Source organism: Filicampus tigris, chromosome 16 (assembly GCF_054856515.1).
Source record: "Filicampus tigris isolate MCC_2025a chromosome 16, RoL_Ftig_1.0, whole genome shotgun sequence".
NCBI classification, from domain to species: domain Eukaryota; kingdom Metazoa; phylum Chordata; class Actinopteri; order Syngnathiformes; family Syngnathidae; genus Filicampus; species Filicampus tigris.
Window position 1 is genome coordinate 11,139,391 of NC_141232.1, and position 18,401 is coordinate 11,157,791.

The 18,401-nt window shown below is 40.1% G+C and overlaps 1 protein-coding gene across 1 annotated transcript; it reads right to left on the minus strand.

Moving 5' to 3' along the window:
* Window positions 1–768: 768 nt before the first annotated feature.
* sphk1 (sphingosine kinase 1) lies at window positions 769–17,843 on the minus strand. The gene is made up of 5 exons (XM_086055297.1): window positions 17,413–17,843; window positions 10,473–10,622; window positions 7,695–7,789; window positions 7,101–7,216; window positions 769–6,010 (listed from the first exon to the last, which is right to left on the minus strand). Exons 1-5 carry the CDS (start codon window positions 17,837–17,839, stop codon window positions 5,140–5,142), a joined length of 1,659 nt encoding a protein of 552 aa, XP_085911423.1. The 5' UTR covers window positions 17,840–17,843; the 3' UTR covers window positions 769–5,139.
* Window positions 17,844–18,401: the final 558 nt, after the last annotated feature.

The following is an 18,401-nucleotide window of genomic DNA, read 5'->3' on the forward strand; positions in this document are numbered from 1 at the left end:
TCTATCTGTGGATGACCAGAACCTCACACTCCAACTGCAGCAAGAAGGAAAAACAAAACAAGTAAAAATAAATAAATAAATTACTTAAATAAATGAAATCGCTTGGTTTTGATTTTATGAGTTTAGGAGGGTTACACCTTGAAATGGTTGTCGCCCAATCGTAGGGAACGTATACAAATACTGTACAACCATTAACACTCACGTTCATACATGAGCTTTTAAAAACTGAAGTACCTACAACGTATTGACACTTTATTTTAAATATTCTTAACCTTAAACTGTGCATTATCAACACTGTGATTATAGCCATCATCACCCATCGGAATGCAAAACAACAACATTAATAATAATAATAATAATAATAATAATAATAATAATAATAATAATAATAGTTAAATTTTAACAAATAATTTACATTTCTGTTGTCCTCACCATTTGGTTGCAATTCATATCTGACTTGAATATACCCAAATGTATTAATCTAAAAATTCATCGGGAATATAAAAGGGTATGGACAATTACGTGCTTGACTCTAGACTATTTTGTTTGTTGGTTTTGATTTTCGGCTTAGTCCCTGTCAAATAGGGCATGCCGATATACACATAAAAGAACTGCGGTTTGTGCATAAATGATTGTGTGTACTCATTACATAATCTGTGGTGAGTGAGTTTAACAACACAGCAGAATGTATCTGTAAAATATTTGTTTTTCTTTCGTACTTGTGAAGGTACTTTGTTAAAATGGTCAAAAGCATCACGTATAACACAATTTTCCAGATCTTACAAAATTTATTGTCTTAATAACATAAAGCACTAAACAACAGTATACAGATCTAGTGCGTTTACCAACACGTTCAATGACGAAACAATGAATGAACTTCCTACTGCATCTCTTAATTATAATATTTTAGGCTTGTGTATAGGTGTCTCACAAATGAGACCTCAAGTCCAGCATTGTATTCATTGTACAGCATCTTATACTCTCAAAGGATGTTTTCTCTAATGTAGGTTTAAAATCTAGCAACCAACCTCACTGCATCAGTGAGTTTTGACCTGATTTCTGCACATAACTCAGTGAGACGTCTCCTAAATTATGAATAAAAACTCATGAGAAAGACACTAGCCATTCTAATTGTGTTCAGGCTGATGCTACATTACAGCAGCAAGTGGAATAATTTATCATAGCGAACCGCAAGTAGTGCAACGACATCCTACCAAGGGTATTACTTTATATTTTCTATACAAGGCTCTTGTAAATATTTCTGGCAGTGAGTTACAATAAGATGCATATGTTGGATGCCCAAACCACCCAACCCGCCAAATTCTAATACAACTGTGCTTAATCCTCGCAAGATTTAAGTAAAAATACATGACTGTATTGGCAGTTTAAGAAGGAGTGCATTACATAACTCAAAAAGCTCAGGGTAAATCCAGATAGCGATAAGTGATCCAGTAGGGGGAGCCCTCCGTTCTCACGTGTGTAACCATGACGATGCATTTGTATAGCATTTGTATTTCAGGGCCTTGATCAGACAACTACGGATGCAATATGCTGTTCATGCTACAGCCGTGATCATTTGCATTATATAGCACATTTAAATCCAAAAAATAAAAACTATAAAATTAAAAAATGGGCACTGCAACGAGGACGCTTTTTAGGTCAAGTCTACTTCAGGTACATTACAATATAAATGTACAATCCACGGTAAAGGTCCAGAAAAAAAACGTGTTCAATTCTTTTGCTGCATAGCGAGGTGCTGTATAGGCCGAAAATAATATTTACCTCTCACATTCACCCCAAAACCTCTCACACTTACCCCAATCAGTAAATAAATAAACTCTTTCATGCATCAAACAACTCTTACCCCTCTCAAAAAAAAAAATCTGACTAACTCCCAAGACAAAAGCTCATAGATTCACCAACAATTTTTTGAACAAACCAAAAAACTCACTCGCAGCCAGAAACTTCTCCCACACACCAAAAAGTCACACATTCGAAAAATATTTTAAATATACCAAAAGAAATCTCACTTTCAGCAAAAAAAACTCACTCAAGCCAGAAATAAACTATGACTCCCATCCCAAAAATGTACGCATACACCAAAAAACATCACCCACACCCAAAAACTTGTCACACTCACCAAAAAAAATAAATTCACACTCACCCAAAAACTCTCATATACACCCATACAGCACTGTCTCACTTTCAGCAAAAAAAACCCTTTCACTCAAACCAGAAAAAAACTCTCATCCAAACAAATTTCATAAACAACATAAAACCTCTTACACTCACCCCAAAAATGGTTGTTACCCCAAAACTTTCACACTAAAAACACACTCATTCACTAAAGAAATTACCACTCAAACCCCCCCAAAAAATTGTAACTCACCAAATTAACTTTCACATACCCCCAAAAATCCTCAGTCACACAAAAACTATTCTCACACTGAGAAAAACAAACTCTCACCTCACCAAAACAAACTCTCAGATGCACAAACTATCTCTTAGTCACAGGAAAAAATACTCACACCATATTTACTACAAGAAAAACTTTACACAAAGAGAAAAAAAACATCTTTTTGGGGGTTAATGTGAGAGTTTTTCTGGTCACTGTGAGAGTTCTCCCGCAAGTGTGTGTGGTTTTTCTAATTATGTGAGAGGTCAATGCTATTTTTGTCCGACAGTGGATATACTGTAAAAAGTAAACACACCCCTGTTCAAATTCCAGGTTTGTGTGATACAAAAAAATGAGACCAAGATAAGTCAATCCAATTAATGTGATGAATGCTTTTTGAGAGTGAAAGTAAAAATAAATTGAGATAATTTGCTTCTGACTGAGATGTGGTCATGTCCATAGTTAACCAGTCACATTCAAACTTTTCAACCTTGGTTTCATCCAACCATAAAAAATCTCCCAAACATGGACAAATGTGAATTCCATTTCTGTTTACTTTTACTTTTGCTCTCGATAAAAAATGTTGAACAATCAATTGAGTTGTACAGGTTTTAGATCACATTAATGGTGAAAAACATTTTGAAATATCACAAAAAAAAACACAACATTTGTACAGGGGTGTGTGTGCAGACTTTTTGGGACTATGTCTACAATATTGTCAAGCCCTCAGAAGACGCAAAGAGGCCAGAACATGAATGTTAATATTTGACATTCGAGTTTTGGCGTAATTCTGTTTTCCTGCTGTGTCAGGAAAGAAGAATGTGCCTTAAAGGTCAGCTCAGCTCTTTCTGCATGATGATATGCAGCTGCTGCGTACCTGTGTTGGGCGTGGTCAGCCGGACCATTCATAAACATGATTTGTGCATGTGCGTGTAGATGTGTCAATGATGATTATGTTAACATTTGCCAACTCATCCGCCCCAAGGCTAAACTAACACGGCCAAAGGACCAAACAGTGGCCAACTCCCTCCAGACAATACTGACACCCGCTGTCATTTGTGTCGAAAAGCCCAAACTTACTTTTTAATCTACCAGTATTTTTTTTTTTTTGGAGACGTACAGTAAAGCGTTCTAATAAGGACACATGGTGATGGCTCATTAATCAAGGAAAGGAGGGTGAGTACAATCTCATAATTTAAGAGAAGATGATATGTATGGCAGCTAGGGAACGCACCATGTAGATAAAGGGATTGAGACACACCTCTTAATCAATTGATTAAGTCATCGAAACCTAAATGACAATTCTGTGCCTACAACTTAACGGAAACTGTTTGACAAAGGCTCTTTTCTGTCCATGCATATGTACGCCCACTTGAACAAGGTTGGTGTGGAAAGCCCTGACTTCAATCTCATCAAATGACCTGCAAATGAAATTGTGAGCCAAGCTTTTTTTCGGAACATCACTTGATCATGTCTTTTTACGATAACATTCCAGAACAGTGGAAGCTACTATAGCAACTAAAAAGAAAAGCTCTTTCAATTTTCCTTCCTGCAGAGAGTAATGGCCCCGTAACCAGGGGTGCCTTAAGGGAGGGAAAAGTGATGATGACAGCAACCCTAGAAAATAGGAAATAAACCTCAATAGTTTAAATTGGCAGAATTGAAAAATTTTTTTTTTTCACAGGAGCCACTAATTCTTAACAAAATTACCGCCTGTACCCCAATACTGTGCTTTTGTCAATGTAGCGTGTATGTGTGTTTGTGTGTGTGTTGATCTGAGTGTATAAAGTGTCCAGTGAGTCCCAACCACTGTGTCACGACACATATGTGTGCCATCATGAAAGACCATCAAGAGTGCGGTGGAAAATGATCCAGTTTCACTTAATTGGTCCAGAATAAATATTTTTTTTATAAAAAAATGTGTTTGTTCATTCATCCATGCCAGCGACAAAAAATGACCTGTAGAACAATTAAATCCTGGTCCAATAGTTTGGCAGAAGATACGTACACACATACCTGGGTCGTCACTTTTTGCCGTGAGATTTTTCTAATGTAAAATATGTTCTTGGCTCAATAAAGGTTGGGAAACACTGGTTGAGTCCCTCCGGTCTAATGATGACGGCAGATGATCGAGGTCAGAGTAAAGACAATGTAACACTAACTATATGTTTACATCTGCTTTTTTTTGCGATTATCTTCCCATAAACTACACAAAGATTATTATTTAATTTTTTTTTCTCAGGGATGTCTCCCTGCTCTATTGGAGGCTTCAGCTATCCCCTCGGGAATCTCTCCGGATGGGAAAATGTGCTTGTCTTCGCGTTCGCGGCGCTGATGAGGTCTGACAGCAGAGTGCACAATGTACTCCTCCGCCACGGCAACAATGTGCCAAAGCTCCTCATGCACGGTCGCACACATACATTGTATTAAATTTACACAAACGTCTGCGAGGAGCTCGCTTAGGATGTACGCAAACTCGCAAGCCGTTACGCTGGGACCAGCCAGCAGTGAAGGATAACGATCCAAGATGTAGGACTCTGAATCCAAGGGTGGGGAAAGGCAGGGATTGGGGCTCTTAAAAAACAGGACAAATTGCTTCAGTATAAAAATAGAGGAATTCTCAGAGGCTGATTAAATGTCTGTGGCACTTATGAAAAAAAAACAGCATAATACAAAGAGATCAACACTGAGTGAAAAGGCCAAACTTGAAAGCTCTCCAACTAGAAGATTAACATAATCTGCCTTCATCCATATATGAGTCTGGCCAGTCCGGGGTGGATTTGAGCCTGAACCGGCCCGTATTCCACCGTCTCTCCGTCCACTGTGATCACACCCTGCCTCGAGATGGGCTCCAGCCGCAGCGCTTGCACCTTCTCGTAGACCAGGTGGGGGCAGCCGCACGCTAAATGCGCACCTTTCTCCATGGCGAGGAAGAGGCGCAGGAGGGCGGGTCGAGAGATTCCCGCAGTCACGTAAAAGAGGTGGATGATGCCGTCGTCCGCCATGGCGCCGGGGACCGCCCACAAGTCCTCGGCCAGGTGAGACTGGTAAATTGCCAGCACCAAGACAAAGTCCTCCGCCTTGACGACAGTCCAGCTGTCTGGGACCGGCTGGTCCAGTCCTGGTAACAGAGAATCCAGGGGCGCTCGGGTTTTGCCGTCATGGGGACTTTTGAGTCTTTTGGTGTTAATGGAGGAGTTGCTGATGGTGTTTTGGTTGGAGTTTGTGTTGTTGCAATGGCGGTGCAGTTTATGTGTCGGGGAAGAGTTTGGAATGAGCCGGCAGGGGAGGGACGAGCACAGCGAGGTTCGCTGAGGCGTGGAAGGAAGGTTCGGTTTTTCCTTCACAGGCAGGTACGCCAACCTACCCTGATATACTCGGAGAGTGGCCAGGCGCACCAGGGTGCCCATCAGGAAGCGGATGGCACCGACGTGGCGGTACTTCTCGCTCTCGATGTCCACGTCGGCCACAAAGCCCCAGGCCAGGGACAGGAAGGAGAAGATTCGCTGTTTGGAAGCCAAGTGAATCGACACCAAGTCCAAAGAACCGACAAGACCCTTGCATAGCATGAATCCACAACTCAGAAGGAGTTCTTCATTCCACGCAGGGGGGGACCTGAGGGACACAAGAACTAAGTTAGAAAGAAGAAAAAAAAAACGACACAACTTGTACCATTCGGTTTGGAATTCCTAAAGAATGTGAGTGTTCTCTAATCAAATGTTTACCTCCATGGTGAAAATCATGAGGTAGGATATAATCTTTTTAATGTGGTAAGAGAGAACATGACATTTTTTATCACTATGATGGATAACTTGGCTTTTCCTCCTCAGTGTTGCTTGTCGAAACAGCCTAATTGATTTAAATTGTGTTCTATTGCTGAATGAGTGTGGAAGAACCAGGACACAAAAATAAACCAGACTCCAGCTGGATATTCAACAAATTTGTGGCCCACATTATCAAAGTAGAAGGAGGGCGCGGAATTATTCCACCACGCTCAAAGAGGGCTTTCATCATTGCAAACACTGCAAATTATTTTTTCTTATAATTCCCACAACTGAAGGAACCACTAGAGGGAGTCACCTAGTGTGACTGTCCCCAGGAAAGGACCATGTCACACGCATTGTCCATAAAACAAACACAGGCTTCTCAGCTTTAAAGATTAAAAAAAAAAAAAAAAAAAAAAGTAGTGAAGTGTAAACACAACTTCCAGTGGCGTTTCGGGGAAGTCAAACCCCCAAAACTCTTTGCAATAATATGCTCTGTGCACCTTCACAAGTTTGAACATGTCATTCTGATTAATATTGCAGTTGTGGAATATAAGTTAATATCAAGATACATGCCAACTCGTGATTTTTTTTGCTGTACCATTACCCCCTTAGCGATTATACATTTATGCGATTTCACGACTTGCGGACAAAAAAAAACTACAATGTGGGCCATGACAAAAACATGTTTGACACCCCTCACATCATTCCTTCGAGGTTATCAGCTGCCTAAAGTGACCTCTGCTGCAGTGGAGCACAATCGCATTGCTCTTGTGTCTCTCCTCCCTCCAGAGGAATGATGTGCCCAGTCAGCTCAGAGCATGATTACACAGGAAGGAGATAAATCACTTTTTTTTTGTCTTTTTTAAGGCTCAGCAAGTATTTTTCTTGGCCCTTCGTTCGCCCATGCATTTAAAAGACTCATTAACGGACTGACTCACTGAGAGTAGTGATGGACAGAGGCAGCCAGGGCGTTGCCAGAGCCACCTGGGAGAATTCCCAGTGGGGTCTGGATGGCCTCTTGCCAATCGTCACGCTCCATCAAACCATTTATCACCTGGGTGAACAAAGATGGAATCAATAGCCGGACAAATAATAGCCAGACGTAGGGCTGTTTGATAATGAAAAAAATATTAATCACGATTATTTTTGTGTAATAATGGGAATCACGATTATTCAAACAATCATTTTATTTTTTGGTACAAAACAAGAAAATGTTTTAACGTAAAAAATCTAACGACAAACACATTTCTTTGAAACACTATATTTAAGTTCCTTGTGAATCAAACAAAATTGATCAAATGAGTTACTATAAAATAAAAAAAGGTGCAAATGTATAAATTCAAGTATGATTTCCTTGTGTAAATAAACAGAGTGCATTGGATATCAATGCACATTAATAATCGTTTTTTACGATTGTGCCAATTTTGTAATCGTGGAGTGTAATAATCGTTATTGTAACTTAATTTGGATTAATTGCACAGCCCTGGCCAGACGTAGAACAGAAACGTGCAAGTTGGGTCTTGTCCAAGCACCTCAAAGAGCAGCCCGTCTCCCGACATGATAACCAGAGCGTCCCACTGTGACAGGTCCGCCTTCTTCACCAGCTCCCGTGCGTGGTTCTGGTGCTCTGATAACACACAAAAAGCAGAAGACTCATGAAAGAGGGAAAACAAGAGAAGAACATCCATATCTCACAGGGACAGGAAAACAAACCAAAAAAAATTGAGGGCAAGGGCAAAGACAGACACGCTTATATCATGGCCAGGGGAGATTAAGTGTTCATTTTGCCCTTATGAGGCCAGACATGTGACATTAGGCTGCCCAGTGGCTCCTCAGTTGCTCCAAGGCAGCTTAACTGCTCTGTAAACATCTGTGACCAACTAATGCGTATGTACACATTGCACTTGCTGGATTGCATTCAGGTATTTAACGGACGTGCATGCTTATATCACCGTTGTTCGATTCTGTTTTTTTTTTTCCCCAGGAGCAATAAAAAAAAAAAATGCTTCACAGCAAAAACAAAAAGGGCAAAAACAAAGGACAGATATCGGAGAGATGTCATCATAATCTTTTCACAGGCATGACTGCATATTAATCTTTTGGATCTTTTGATGTCTGTTGTAGGAATGCGTTAACTCATTCCATCCCAATGACATATTTATATGTCATTTCACAATGGATCTGAAAAAGTCTGATACTGAATGGGTTATATAATAACAGTCTCCTATGAGAGGCATGTTCTTCTCAGATTGTAACAACGCTTACATAAAGTGCATGGTGTCATCAAAATATTGCATGAATATGTTGCTTAAAAAAAATAGCATAATTCATAGTTTAATGGCTGACAGACACCCAGTATTGTTATTTCCCTTACGTTTATTGTGATTAGCTCATCTTTTTCATGTCTTGGAGTCCTGTCTTTCAATCCAATTAATGGGGGAGGTGTGCGCTGAAGGTGAAGATGTATTTTGAATAAAAGATCTTCCATGAAACACGTTGGTCAATGATTGTTTAGCAACACACTTCTAACAGCCAATCCAGGAGACCACTAAGAATTTCAAAACAGTCACAAAACAACAAATGTATGTTTAGTGGTCTAGCGCATATGTGGAAATAGAAGCTGTGATCAGATAATTGTGATCAAGGCAAGGCAAAAAAAAAACAAAAAAGGAAAGTCAGACAAGAAAGGAGAGAGCTAAATTAGCTCAAATCGATGCACTGAAGGTATGTTCCAGCTGCAGTATTGATCACGGAATTGAGGCACACAACAACACTTCCCTCGGTCTTGTGTGCCTTCTTGTATGTGTGTACAATATGTCAGGATGCAGTGACTGGGTGCTGTGTGCTGTGCTGACAGACAAGGCAGCAGAAGGTGTAAAAATGTGCTCAGCAGCCAACTCAGCACTTGGAACCTGCCAGGTCTCAAGCTGATGCATTACTTCCCAGCCACTTCCCTTTTCAGGAGTGACTGACTAACACGCTAACCTCGACCTCGGGGGAGGGGTTGCTCACTTATTATAGAACCCATTCATGAGTGTTAATGCATCCCTTTTTTGAGAGGTCAATTCCAGTCGTTTTAATTCAAATGCACCAGCTTCCTGCATGTGACACTTGACTAAGGTGGACGGAAGTATGAAGAGAAGGCAAGGGTGCTTTGGAAGCTGCATGAGGGATGAGACTTTTGTTATGATAGAACAATAAAACATTATGCATATTTTGATCATATTTTTCCATGCACAATATTGTTCCTTTAATCGGTGCCCTTCTCTCCTCCTTTTTATAATTTACCGTCTTGCATCCAGGTACTCATTTGCTAACCTTTCTTTCTAGAGAGAAATAATTTCTCAAATAAACCCAACATACTGCTTCCCTTCGCTTTACCTTCCTTTCAACTCCACGAGAGATTCAGCTGCTAAATTGGCAGGCTGCTACTGCTGCGAGGAGGGGCTGAGTATTCTTGCGTGTTGATGCTGTCAAAAGAGGGCTGCGGTAGTCATAGATGGGGAGCCAAAGATGCGGCTCGACAGGTTAATGATGCACACCAGCACATCGTACCGAACGGGACACATATTGCGTGTGTTTATAGCAAGACTTGAATTGGGTACTTATGGCATTTTTTTTAAATTCAATATAGAGTGTATAACAGCGACAAGAATTTCATATTGTTGACACTGGGGTTATTCCAAAATTAAGAGTGTGTAAGCGGGAGCTTGGATGGCCCAATTGTCAGTGAAGTGGTCCCATGATGAGATTAAAAGTTTAATCCCTCCCATCCTGAGATGCTCACTTCTTTGGCTTTATGTACTACTTGTATGTCTTGATTTAAAAAAGGATTAAAAAGTAGTAGTTTTACATGAATGCATCCATTTTTTGTCGCTTGTCCTCATTGTCGTAAGCGTGTTTAAAGTGGTGTATCTGTATATTTTGTTCGCATTTAGTGTGTACAGTCAAAGTCTTCAGATCTTTAGGTTCTGATATGACAAATACATGTTTACTAAAATATAAAATAACACTTCACAATTGTAGGGGGAAACCTAATGAAAAATCCTACATTTTCCATCTTCTTTTCTTCTTGCAATTTATACAGAATATTTTGAACCGAGCAGTTTTTGCTGAGCACCACAAAAGTACAGTGACGCATGACTCACATTCCAACAGCTGCAAGCGCTCTCACTATGCACCATCAGATATTTATGCATCGTAAAATAGAACTCAACTGGGAGTGAGTGATGTCAGTCTACCAATGGATTTAAAAGTCCAAGTTCAAAGGAAAAAAAGCTTTTGTGTAAGTGCGTGTGCGCTTTGCCGACCTGTGATGACAAGCGTGTAGGGGACGGCAGCTTCGGTGAGCATGCCCTGCAGGTGGCCGGTGAAGAGCTGGAGAGCTTGACCGCGTCCACTGAGAGGGTTCACCAGTATCATAACTCTGCAAGGCCGCCGCACCTCCGAGTTTGTGACGCCTGAGAGTCAAACGGAGAAATGTTTCATATAATGTGTTTTCAATCAGAAAGTAATAGATGGAGGTAGATTTTTTTTCAAATCCTCTTGTTTTGTATTTTGAACCATCACATAGAGACAAGTAACAAAAAAACAAAAAGACTGTGATTGATATTCTGTATCTTAAATCTTCCATTTAACATCAGTCATCTTGAAACATATTACCCACAATGCACTTGTGCTGCGGCACTTAGCTGGATGTGCCCCCGCATTGGCCATGCGGTACAGAGGTGTTATACAGGTGGGGAGGTACAGCAGGAGGAATGAGGAGGGTGTAAAAACAAACACGTGCATGCCCGAACTGTGCCTCCATTCAGCCACACACGGTCAGCATTGTTTTTATTTGTATCAAAGCACAATGTGGCTTTCATATACAAAAAGGGCCTTCACACTTCCAGAATATCAGACACAATGGTGGAAATTGACAGTGAACGAGCTTTTGATCAGCTTTTGTATGGCACAACTTTAATCCATTCGTCAATTTTCTATACTACTTATCCTGTTTATTATAACTATCAATCTATTTGCTGTATATCCTCATTAGAGACAATTTGGAGTCTTCGGTACCATGTATGATTTTGGAATGTGGGAGGAAACCGGAGTATAATCAAAGAAAACCACGCAGGCACGGCCAGAACATGAAGAATCTACACAGGAAGGAAGGAGCCATGGTTTGAACCGATAACCTCATTGGCTCCACCATGCTGTCTAGCTAGAATATAATTGAACTTAAATATTTCATTAAAATAATTAATGAATGGGAGCTTGACAGAAATAGAAACACTTCTCACCTATGAGTGCTGATTCAGAAGGTTTGATTAAAGTCAATCCAAACATATTTTTTTCAGGAATATGTTCTATGCAGGCCCACTAGTTGAAACAAAGCAGTATGATTAATATAAAATATGAGTTGAGCAGCAAAATCCACCCGTTTGTAGCCATCTCAGGTGGCGGCCATTTTGTCACTTCTGTCGACTGAAAATGACATCACAGATCCTCAGGGCTCAGATAACGACCAATCACGGCTCACCTGTTTTCTCAAGATGAGTATGATTGTTCGTTATCTCAGCCCTGAGGGTGTCTGATGTCATTTTCAGTCGACGGAGGTAACAAAATGGCCGCCCCCAGAGATGGCTAAAAACGGGTGGATTGTGTTGCTTAACTCATATTCCCCAACCACAATATTAATCACAATGCTGTTTTTCAACTAGTAGGCCTGCAAAGATCATATTCTTTCAAAAATATATGTTTGTGTTGACTTCCACTTTAAGCCGTGGTTCACTGTTAATTATTGATAAACATCTTATGTGTCCATTGCTGTGCCTGGATTTTCAGGACAGGGTGTATTGTGTGCGCAAGTAGTCTGTGATGTAGTCAGACATGTTCAGGTACATTCTGTGCATCACACACAAGCTTGATGTAGGACAAATAGATATATGATAGTGGTGCGCTGTTATTGGCTGGATTTACATTGCAGGTTTAAATTCCCAAATGCCAATATCTTTTTACAAGTACTTTTCAAATGTCCCATATACAATATCACTGCATTTACATTTACTGAATACCTGGCACAGACAACATGGAAATAAAAATAAACTTTGCATGCCATGTAGTGACAACTGGACTAGCCTTTTTAAGAGCTAAGACATCAAAGAGACCAAATTAGAGATTAAGCCAGATTTCCTAATGAAACTGGTTTCAATTTTGCAATAAAATACATTGCAAACATTCATTGATAAAAAACACAAGAGCAGAGATGGACACACCTTTTTTGCTTAAGGGCCCCGTTGGAGTTTTAAAATGGACAAATGGTCAGTACTATTTGTAAAATAGAGAGAAATTACAAAGGTATGTGCAAAATATGCAAAATGAGTTTATTTTAATAATACAATTTTAATTTATTCTCATGTTTTGTGTTAACAAAATAATTATAGTTTAAAAATTGTTGTTAGTATTACTATTTTCAAATGCTACTATTTATGATAACTACATGAACCAATTATTTGATGACATTAGAATAATTGACAAATAAATATATGCAAATTATTATACAAACTAATCAAGCAATTTTGGAGAAAAAACAGCTCAATTAATAAATAATATGACGGAGCTATTGATAATGTAAGCAAAATTCCATCACCAGGCTGAAGGGCAGAATATGTAGGCAGCGTGCGTCACAGAGAGGAAGACGACGCTTCACACGAGTTTGAGATACTGGCTGAGGTCAGAGGTCTTCTAGTGACGCACGTGTTAGTCAATATAAAAGCCACAACGGTGTCATCAGAGCTGGCACACACACACATACACAGGCCCTCCTGTTCGGTGTTTGCATGTTCTTGCTCTGCCACTGGCTCCAAGGTGTACCCACATTGTCGCCCACTGTTACCTGGGATAGACTTTAGCCTGCCCAAATTAGAACAAGTGGGATGGAAAACGGATGGATTATTATTTTATTTTTTTTTAACTAAGATGTAATGGGAAAAAAACTCTTGAATATTTGAACTCAGCAGTCCTGTACAGTACGCGGGCATCTTACATTATTGCCTAACATCACATACGGTGAAATTTTGCATGCATCTTGACTCCAGCAATGTCATATTCTGTTAGCATCCACATGATTGGCCTCCTTATTTACACTTCATTCATCCCAGCGAGAAATCGACAGCAGTCAGTGAATGAAAACCTCTGTGCCAATTGGCATAGCAATGGCTTCACTATAATCCTCATAATCCTGTTGGAAGAAAACAAAATCCATCCACTGCAATTCATTGATATAACCTTTTCTCTCTCCATTAAATTCCCATCAGGCCGACCTTGAGTATCTGGTTAGTTTTGTCATTTGTCAGCTATTTTTGACGTGATACAAACCTTGCACAGTGCACCTCTCTTGCACTTTTAATCCAACCTTACCATCTGCAGCAAGCTCAAATGTAATTAACTTTTGGATAAATACTCTATAAGAGATATGAGGGATTAATGATTCACACTGACTTTCATACACCCGCTGCAACAGAAGTAGCATTTACTAGCACAACAGTATTCTGTTCAGTCAGGCGGTTTTACAGGCCGCTTTGGATTTGGAATGTTGTACAAGATTATAAATTAAAGATGTGCGAGCTGAAAAGACGAGTAAAAGACAAAAACGTGCGTGAGATTCGTATCAAACAGTCAAACTGGATCGATGATTGGTGATATTCAAGACTCCGCAACCTCAGATGACGCTTTGTGACCAGGCCAATAGGGGGACAGAGACCAAGTGCCACAGTTACCGCTCAGGTTACCATCTTCCCTTCGGCCTGCCAAACTCCTGCAGACTGCAAACCGCAGGGAGGCTCGACGCACACAACATCTTATTTATATGTCACTGGTTCCCCTTGCTTCCAACTTTGGCAACCAACATTCCAAACGAGTTACTTCCACAACCAACTGCTTGTTCCGCTGCACTGTTTGCTAAGAGTGGATTCTCGCCATTTTGAATTGCAAATGCTGTACACTCACCAGACACTTCATTACTACATAATCTGCTGAGATCAAACATTAGACCTACTGCTACTTTAATACACACGGAGCAGCAACACTTAAAGACAGTACAGATCAAAATTCACATACATATATGCTCTCTTGTCTGTGGGAACAGTAAAGTTGGGGACCTTCTCTAACTCTTCTTCTTGTTTGTAATTATGATGCATCTATACCAGTAGACAGTGCTGCCCGGTGTGTCACAGCACAACAATGAAGTCACACAGTTCTAAATTCAGACTTGCCTCATACTGTACACATTAAAATGGCTGATGAAAAATATGTGATATAACCAGTGATAAACCACGCAGAAAACACTACTTTGCAATCAAAACTGAGCGTTAGTATCTTTATGAAGGCCGAATTGCTGATACAGCTCTTACATTGACCTCATTAGCTTATGGGTGTAGCTAACGAAGTGGCCAGTAAATGTATTTATAGAAAAGGGTTGCCCAGTTATCAGTTCATGGTTGCACACAAACAGATGTACTGTACCACCACATATCAGATGCATATTCCTCCCATATGAGTGATGAAGTAATTAGCAGAGTAAACAACTCCCATATTGTTCGCATGTTAATTACTACCTGATTGTAATCCAGGATGAGAGGATAATGAGAGAGGGAGGTGGAGTAGGACTAGACCTCATTAGACAATTTTCGCTGCAGGAATCAGCTGTGTTTTCATTTTCCAGACATCGACAATAAAGCCTCAGAGGGAATTGACTGCAGGGATGAATGGAGTGTGAGCAGCAGCGACACTCTTGTTGACAGTGCAGCAGTTTGAAATGTAAATAGACTGGGTGGGCGGATGAAAATAATGGTATAGTTCAGCCTTTAGGAAAATGGAAGAAAACACAGTTGGTCCCCTGTTCCAGCCTCCAAAATAGCAACAAGATTTTGCAATGTTTCGGTAGAAGTCTCTAAATGATGCATAGGTGTGAATGTGAGTGTGAATGGTTGTCTGTCAACGCGTCCTGCGATTGGCTGGCAACCAGTCTTGGGTTTACACCGTCTCTTGCCCAAACTCCACTAATGAGGGTAATTGGTATACAACTGTGATTCCCAACCAGGGTGCTGTGAGAAATCATCAAATGTGCTGCTGGAAATGATCCAATTTCACTTAATTCGTCTCAATTATTCATTTACTTCAAATAATGTATTTTGGTTCACCTGTCTAAACCTGTGACATAGAGTGACGGTTGAAACAATTAAATGCCGTTTCTGTAGATGGCCAGACATACAGTACATATTTCATGTGTGTATTTACTTTTTGTGGTTAATTTTTTTTCCAATATAGAATTTGTGCCTTGGCTCAGTAAAGGTTGGGAAACATGTTGAATATGGATGGGCGGATGATTAATTGATTAAAAAGGTGTGACCATGTAAAAGTTTGGCCCATATTACTAATACAGTGAGTCAGCAATGTGTGCTATTCTAGAATGCATTTTCACACAGGAAGGATGACTGAATGGATGGAAGGTGGATCACCTTCCAAGCAAGTCCAGCAGGTTATTGGTACAAGGAATGCAAGCAAACTGCCCCACATAACTTGTTTTACAGATCGGATTGTGAGGCAGTTTGAACATTAATAGTCTTGTTAGAAGCTGCAGTATAACACAAAAAACAGTGCACTTGGTGACGCACTATTTCATTTCAATGCTGACATAAAATTATATTTATCATATTTTGGGTTATTCCAGAATTGGAGCACATTTTCTGTGCCCCCTATGTAAATACAGAAACATGCACTGGTGAAAATGATATGTAAATGATTTGTAAAGATTATTTGAAATACCAAATAACTTTTGACCGCCCATTATCTTTTTTCTCTTTTGTCTCCCGCCTTTTTGATTAGCATAACTCAACTATTTTGGTATGATTTTGTTGATATAGTTTCCTTGTATAGTGGTGCCATGAGCCACAAATTTAATTTATCCTATAACAAGGCTTATAACTCAAAACCCTCATATCTCAATTCATCTTTCCCCATTGAAATAAATGGAAATGCCATCAATCTGTTCCAGCCTCCCAAAACACCCAACACAAATGTTTGTTGAAGAAATATAGAGCTCTATAAATTGTATTCAATAAAAAATACACACCACTTACATAGTTAAATAGACCGTATGGAAATGAAACCGTTTTTGTTTTTTTACACACATTTTTGCTTCAATTTAATGGGCATTGTGCAGCTCCACCTCGGGGCAGTATAGTACAGATATAAAGATAAGGAGCTGGTCAAAACTCGTAAGCCACAATAATAATTGTGGTTCTTCACAGAAGATACAGAATATATGTTGTTATATTATCTGTCTATAATTATTGCTATTCTGTTTGCTCAAATATCCGTTGCTTGAACGGTTATAAAAGCCCCAACTCATGCTGTTCGTTAGCCCATCTATGGCTTTTCTCATTAGGTATTAGCATTAAACTGGTAGATTTTAAGGCACACCTCTGTGGTTGTTTTAAAGACACAACATGTAATTCTCTTTGTGTTATATTTAGTTTGACAGTCAATGTCAACTCGGGGTGGCAATAAACGGCTTGAAGCCTCTTTTTTTTGAGAATGGTTCATTATGCCAAACTTGCTTGTTGAGTGAGAAGTGTGTTGAGTTCACTGCCACCATACACCACGTGTATCTCCCAGTTTTTACTCGCAGTCGAATAAAGACAATCAGCCCAAGAATGGCTCATATCTCGAAAAAACTCTGGGTCACTCATATCTCACGGCATCACTGTTATAGTTATTAAAATGTATTTTATCATATTTTAAAGAGTAGTCATTATGTTCTGAAGATGTGCCTCTCATCATACATTCAACCGTGTTACTAAAAGCTTTTTATCTTCTAGAGGTAAAGAAAAAATTGAGCTACATGACTCAGCAGAATTGACATCATAAAGCAATTGCTCTGACCACCGATATAAGTAAGGTAAGTCTTTTCTCATCATTTTCACCCATAATGGAGTGTGTTACTCAAACCAATGCAACCTTGTTAAATAGGAAAATCTATTTCAGCATTTTTCTGATAGTGTCAGAAAAATACTCTCTAATAAAGTCAGGAAAATATATATATAGCGGTGTATAAATATATTGTTGTGATATGTAATATAGCTTTTTCTTGAAGGCATACCACCTAAATACAATTAAAATAGTCTGTGCCTAATCGCATGACTTGAATTCTAGCATGACCCATATAAACTGCATGAATGTAAACAATGTGACCTTGCTCACCGTCTTTCCGGGGTGCCTGCTGCACAGAGGCTTCCCTGATGGCACATGCCCACCGTTCAGCCTCAAGCAGGTTAGTCCGGGGGTCCTGGACCAGCGCCACCCGAAAGCACTGCTCCACTCGCTGCCGGGCCACGCCGGCGCTCATCCAGCGCCGTTTGAAGGGGTAAAAATAAGCAGTAAAGTAAGCGCCGACGTCCGAGCTGTCGTTACCTCTGTACGCCCGGCAGCCGACGCAGTCCGTCAAGTTGAAGACCACCTTCGTCCGGCCGGGGGACGAGGAGATCCTCTGGATGGTCAGGGCGCTCTCTGTCAGGCACACCGAGTACCGGACCTTGTCGTCGAACGTGTCCGTAAACTCCCCATAAAGCATGCCCACGAAGCCGTTCCGTTGGCGGGGTTGCTCGGCTTCAGGGGCGTCCGTCTCCATCCCGGCCAGACCAGTGCGAGGATGGCGGTGCGGTACCGACTCTCAAGTGGAGTTCTGCTGCGGGACGCTCCGAGTGCGAGGACACCATTCCTGGTTCGGAGTCTCTTCCTAGTGGCCAAAAGAGGGTGTGCAGCCAGCCAACAAGCACCTACAGCACATTTTCCATGCACACGTTTTATGTTTCGGGCCAATTTTACCAGGCCAATAATATCCTCATAAATATCGATATCAAATTCAAAATGTAATATGAGCCTGTCTGACATTAAAAGATTGATGATTAATCGTTAAAGAATGCGTCAGAGAAAGGGGAAATCAATTTTGCTTGATTCACTGGTAAATCTAAAATCTATTTTAGTAGACACGGGTCAAATTTGAACTTTGTAGCACCTGTACAAATTCATAATTAAACCCTAACCCAAATGGGCGTTTTGTTCTATTTAAGATTTCAAGGGTAACTTCTAATGATCATGGATAAGGTTGTTAAATATAACTTACATTTAAAAATTGGAGAAAAAAAAACTCATGTTATCCTGTGACCGATAGTATTATTGCCGTTACTTAT